This window comes from Nematolebias whitei, chromosome 9, assembly GCF_014905685.2.
Source record: "Nematolebias whitei isolate Nwh7 chromosome 9, NemWhi1, whole genome shotgun sequence".
Taxonomy (NCBI): Eukaryota; Metazoa; Chordata; class Actinopteri; order Cyprinodontiformes; family Rivulidae; genus Nematolebias; species Nematolebias whitei.
In genome coordinates, this window is record NC_056506.1 from 50,055,990 (window position 1) to 50,060,590 (window position 4,601).

Sequence of the window (4,601 nt, forward strand, 5' to 3'; positions counted from 1 at the left end):
TTACTTCCTGTTGTAACGTTCACCTGGTTAATTTTACTTCCTGTTTGCGCCTCCTGGATTATTTCTTCAGCCGTAGCAGAGGTGACCAGATTTAAACTAAAGTCGGTTTTAAAGCAGCTGTGGTGTCATTTTGATTTTGTTCTAGAGGAAGTAAAAATAAAATTGGGTTATTCTGACGGATTTATTTTGTTTTAAAATCAGCTGGACTGAAGACGAGCAGAAACTTAATGACTTTAAACACAAAAACCTGCAGGAGATCCACGACAAAACCTGGAAATTATTCTTAGAAGAAAAAAAACAAAGTGTTTGTATAACAACAGTTTATTTGTAAACAAAGCGTTGATCTGACAGGAGGCAGAAAACATTCAATCCTAAACGCAGCGCCACCGTGCTGCCCCAAACTGATGCAATCAAATAAAACCCAAGTCTCGTTTTATCCTAAATGTTTTTCACACGTTCTTAACTGGAGTGCTTCTGTCCCGTCCTGCTCACCTGTCGGATCGTCACGTCAAAGAAACAGAATTTAAAAAAAGTGCCGTTCAAACAGTTTACAGGTGAAAATAAAAACAGCTACGTTTTGTTTCAGAGCTACTGAAAAACATTTAATCTGCAGACGTGTGTGTTAGAAACGTTCCAGAATAATTTCATGGTTAATACAGAAAGGTTCATAATAAGTAATAATATTAATAAGTAATAATATTAATAAGTAATAATAATAATAATATTAATGATATTAATAATAAGTGCAGCTTTCATTAAAGCAGACATTCAGATTTCACTCGTTCCTTGCCGACGTGCCGCAGCTGATCCAAACTTTAAATCTTTAATTCAGCCTGATCAGCGTTTTCCTGCAGACGATCGGAACAGTTGAAGGTTTTTACAACAAACTGGACCCAGAACCAAAGCCCGGGTCAGAATCTTGTTCCAGGTTTTGGCCTCAAACGTAAAAGTTTAAAAAACGCAGTTTGTGATTCTTTCAACATTTATTCCTCTTGAACACGTTTATCAAACAATTCAAACGTATTGATTGGATCATCGTCGCCTGGAGGCTCAAAACATCAAAGAGTTAGAAACTAAACATTTCAAAATAAAAGCTTGTGAGGTTAAAACCTCACAATTTAAATTTATTAAAGCTTTATTTTTATAAATATTTACACTTGTGTCACATTAATTCACATCTGTTTAAAGTTTGTTTATTAATAATTATTGATTATTAATCAGCTCTGATGCCGACAGTTTATCACACGTTGAAGCTGCAGTTTTAAAAACAGTTTCTTATTAAACTTATTAAAACATTATTAAACTTGTTAAACGTAAAAGTTCCCACTTTTCATCTTTGATTATGTAAATGTTAAAAAAGTTTAGTTTAAAAAGTGATTTTTTAGCTTTTAGGCGCCTCGAGCTCAGAAACAGAATAAAACATTTACAAAGTTTCTGCTGATCCCCGTCGGACCTCCGGCACCGCTCACGGTCCGGTTACTCGTTCCTCGACGTGATGTCCTGAAACGGAAGCGGCCCGTTAGTTTTCCTGCAGGGCGAAGACGACGAGCCGGGCTCGGGTTCTGACTCACCTCCGTCTTGGCTCGCCTCCACGCTCCCATCGGGCCGGACTTGGTCAGAACTGAAACAACAGAAACGTTAAAGATCAAAACGTCGCTCGTTTTGGAGCCGAGTGGAAACACTCGTTTAAAAGCGATGATGTAATCGAGCGGCGCGGTGGTTAGGCGGCTCGTGTCGCAGCAGGTTTCAGACTCACTCATGAACGCTGCGGCGGTCAGGAGGGCAGCTGACGTCACGGCGGCGCTCCACCACCAGCTCCTGCAGGACGAAGACAAAAACACAAGACGTTCAGATCTGGAGAGAAATAAAAACACGTCCTTTAAGGAATGCACGTCGCCCGCCAAACCGCCCGCCCACCGTCTTCGCCACGGAACCTTTGAACGAAGATCCAGACAGGAGCTCACCAAAGATCAAGATCTGTGAAACTAACAGGTTCAGCGCTTTTATTTTCACAGATCCACAGATGGATCGTGCAGCTTCTGCAGTGTTGAGGAAGCTGCGCCGGTCCGCTGAGGTGAAAAGGCAGCTGAGCTGCAAGGAGGAGCCAGTTGAGGACCTCCAGGGTCCATCTGATACAGATGGACCCTGGAGGTCCTCAGGGAGAAGAAGACCCAGACCTGCTGAGGGACTGTGGGCCTGCTGGTCTGGAGAGTCCTCCAGTAGGCTGTGGAGAGAGGTCTGGACCTCCTGCTCAAGCTGCTGCCCCGAGACCTGAGTCCAGAACCAGATGATGGACGGATTCAGATATTTCAGTGTTTGTTACTTAGCCGTGGCGGCCATCTTGAATCAGGTTGATCCTAAAAGTGAATCTGATGTAGACCGAAGTTCTACCTGGATTATTGAGCATGCATCAGGATAGACCGAAGTTTGTTCTGAACGTTTCACAACTGATGTGTTGAAAAAGATGCTCCTCAAGTTCCCAAACATCTGTCGTGGCGCCGCCAGATGTTGATTTCCTGACAGTAAAACTAAAAACAGTTTGTAGAAAACCTAAAACTGAATAAAGTCTCACCGTGAGGACAGAGCTGTGAGGACAAAGACGGTGAAGACGAGAAGCAGGAGCGCCGTCATCGTGAATCCTGAAACAAACACAGCAGAACCTTTAGAACCTGTTGGGACATTTCCCATCATGCACTGGGGTTTCCCGGCCGGTGGTTCTGCAGCTCACCTGTCGGTTCAGGTGACGTCTGACAGCAGCTGGTAGAGTAGAAAGGTGAAGGGGGCGGGACTTCAGAGAGCCCGCCCAGCGACTGGAACCGCTCCTTTGATTGGCAGATCTCAGAGCAAATCTCCTCCTGGATGACTGTATTTGGGGGCGGGGCTTCTTTGTCAGGAGGAGGCGGGGCTTCAGTGGGATCTGAAACAGAAAACTAGTCAGACCCGGCGCTCGTGAACCCAGAGAACCTGGTCCTGGTTGGACACCCACCGTAGGTGAAGCTGAGACTGTCGTCCAGCTCCGACCACAAAGACTCGTCCTGCAGAACCGGGCCCTCCTGGCTGCTCTGAGCCCAGTCCAGATCTCGGTCCTGGTTCTGCCTTGTCCCAAACACACCTCTGAAGACGTTCTGGTCCAGCCATGACTGGCAGGTCTCCGTCACGCCGCTCAGCAGGCGGACCAGAGCGCTGCGAGGCCTCCGCCGGCGCCGGAACACTCTGAAAAACAGAACCCGAAAGTTCTGATAAATTCAGGTTCTCAGTCCGGTTTCATTAAACTTTCCTCTAAAACAAACTCCACGCGCTGTGCTCGTCTTTGTTTGGTTGGTCTCATAGTTTGAGATTATTTATTCACTGAAGGTTGGAAATGTTCAGTTACGTAAAACAATAATAATAAATGTAAACACTGTAATAGTATTTAAATTTAAATTTAAATTGTAGAGAAGCGCAGCAGGACGTCAAGGGTCAACTTCACGCAGCTTCATGCAGCACGGAGCAGAAACGAACTTCTTGATCAGTTACACTGAAACAGCTGAACACAGAAGTTCTAACATTAGTAAAAATAACTTTTAAGACTTATATTTAGTGATTATGACGATTTTTACGACGTGACAAACTTTGAATTTTAAGCTGAAGACAAAAGTCGATCGGCGCAGCAGGACATCAAAGGGTTAACCCTTCTGCTGCTGCAGCAGAAATGTGGGCGTGGCCGAGAGCCGCAGGTGGCAAAGGGCGGAGATCATGACAGGCTGCAGGTGGGAGCTTCTCCCTGGACCTAATGAGTTAGCAGCTGGTAAACCATTTTAAATAACTGGTTTTAACTCATCGGTCCACGGACCATCATCAACCAGCAGTCGTGTCTGGTCCGGTCTTACTTTGAAAAACCGTGCACGAGGTCCAAGTGAAAACTGCACGGAGACATTTTAAAATGCGCCTGCTTGGTTCCTGCTGTGGCCTCAGTTTGAGGCGTTTGAAGTGGAGCCAGCATCCCATAATAAAACCGTCTCCTAGCAACCAGGCCGATGACATCACTGCAGGGCCCTGAACGCAGCTGAGCTCACAGCCGAGGAATGTTCAGCTCTGAACCGGCGCCACGCCGCTGAAGCACGCGCTCCGATTGGCTGAGAGGACCGACCCGGTTCTGTGCGGGCCACGACGTGAGGGGAGGTGAAAAGTCTCGTCCCACCTGACCAGGTTCTCCTTGTAGGACACGTTGGACCTGCAGCCCAGCAGGGACACGTTCCCGTCCTGGTCCAGCGAGAAGCTGTCCTCCGTCACGTCGTAGTAGCCGTTGGTGAGGAGGCGGGGCGAGCGGCGGCAGCAGCACGCACCTCCTGCGTCCGCCGAGGAGTAACACACGTACGAGGAGTCGGGGGAGAGGAGGGAGGCGTCCAGGCTGCGGGGAAGAAGGGGCGGAGTTTCATCTCAAACATGGGGGACACGCCAACAACATACATGATGAAAACATTTTGTTGTTTTTACACAGAAATAAACAATTTAGAAAAATATTGAAAAAATAACATTTTTAGTTTTACTTTAATTTCTCTGCAGAAAAAAAACAAACATTTTATCTGTAAAAACAAACAAAAACATTTTATCTGTAAAAA

At 46.1% G+C, this 4,601-nt stretch overlaps 1 protein-coding gene across 1 annotated transcript in view; it reads right to left on the minus strand.

Annotated features, from left to right (window-relative positions):
• Nucleotides 1–1,146: 1,146 nt before the first annotated feature.
• Nucleotides 1,147–4,601, minus strand: part of tmem71 (transmembrane protein 71) — a 4,236-nt gene continuing 781 nt past the window's right edge. The window contains exons 3-9 of the mRNA XM_037682472.1: nt 4,181–4,390; nt 2,987–3,213; nt 2,729–2,917; nt 2,573–2,639; nt 1,757–1,818; nt 1,572–1,621; nt 1,147–1,500 (exon numbers count right to left, since the gene is read on the minus strand). Of these exons, the coding sequence (XP_037538400.1) occupies nt 1,477–1,500; nt 1,572–1,621; nt 1,757–1,818; nt 2,573–2,639; nt 2,729–2,917; nt 2,987–3,213; nt 4,181–4,390 (829 nt within the window). The 3' untranslated portion in view covers nt 1,147–1,476. The remainder of the gene's footprint in view (nt 1,501–1,571; nt 1,622–1,756; nt 1,819–2,572; nt 2,640–2,728; nt 2,918–2,986; nt 3,214–4,180; nt 4,391–4,601) is intronic.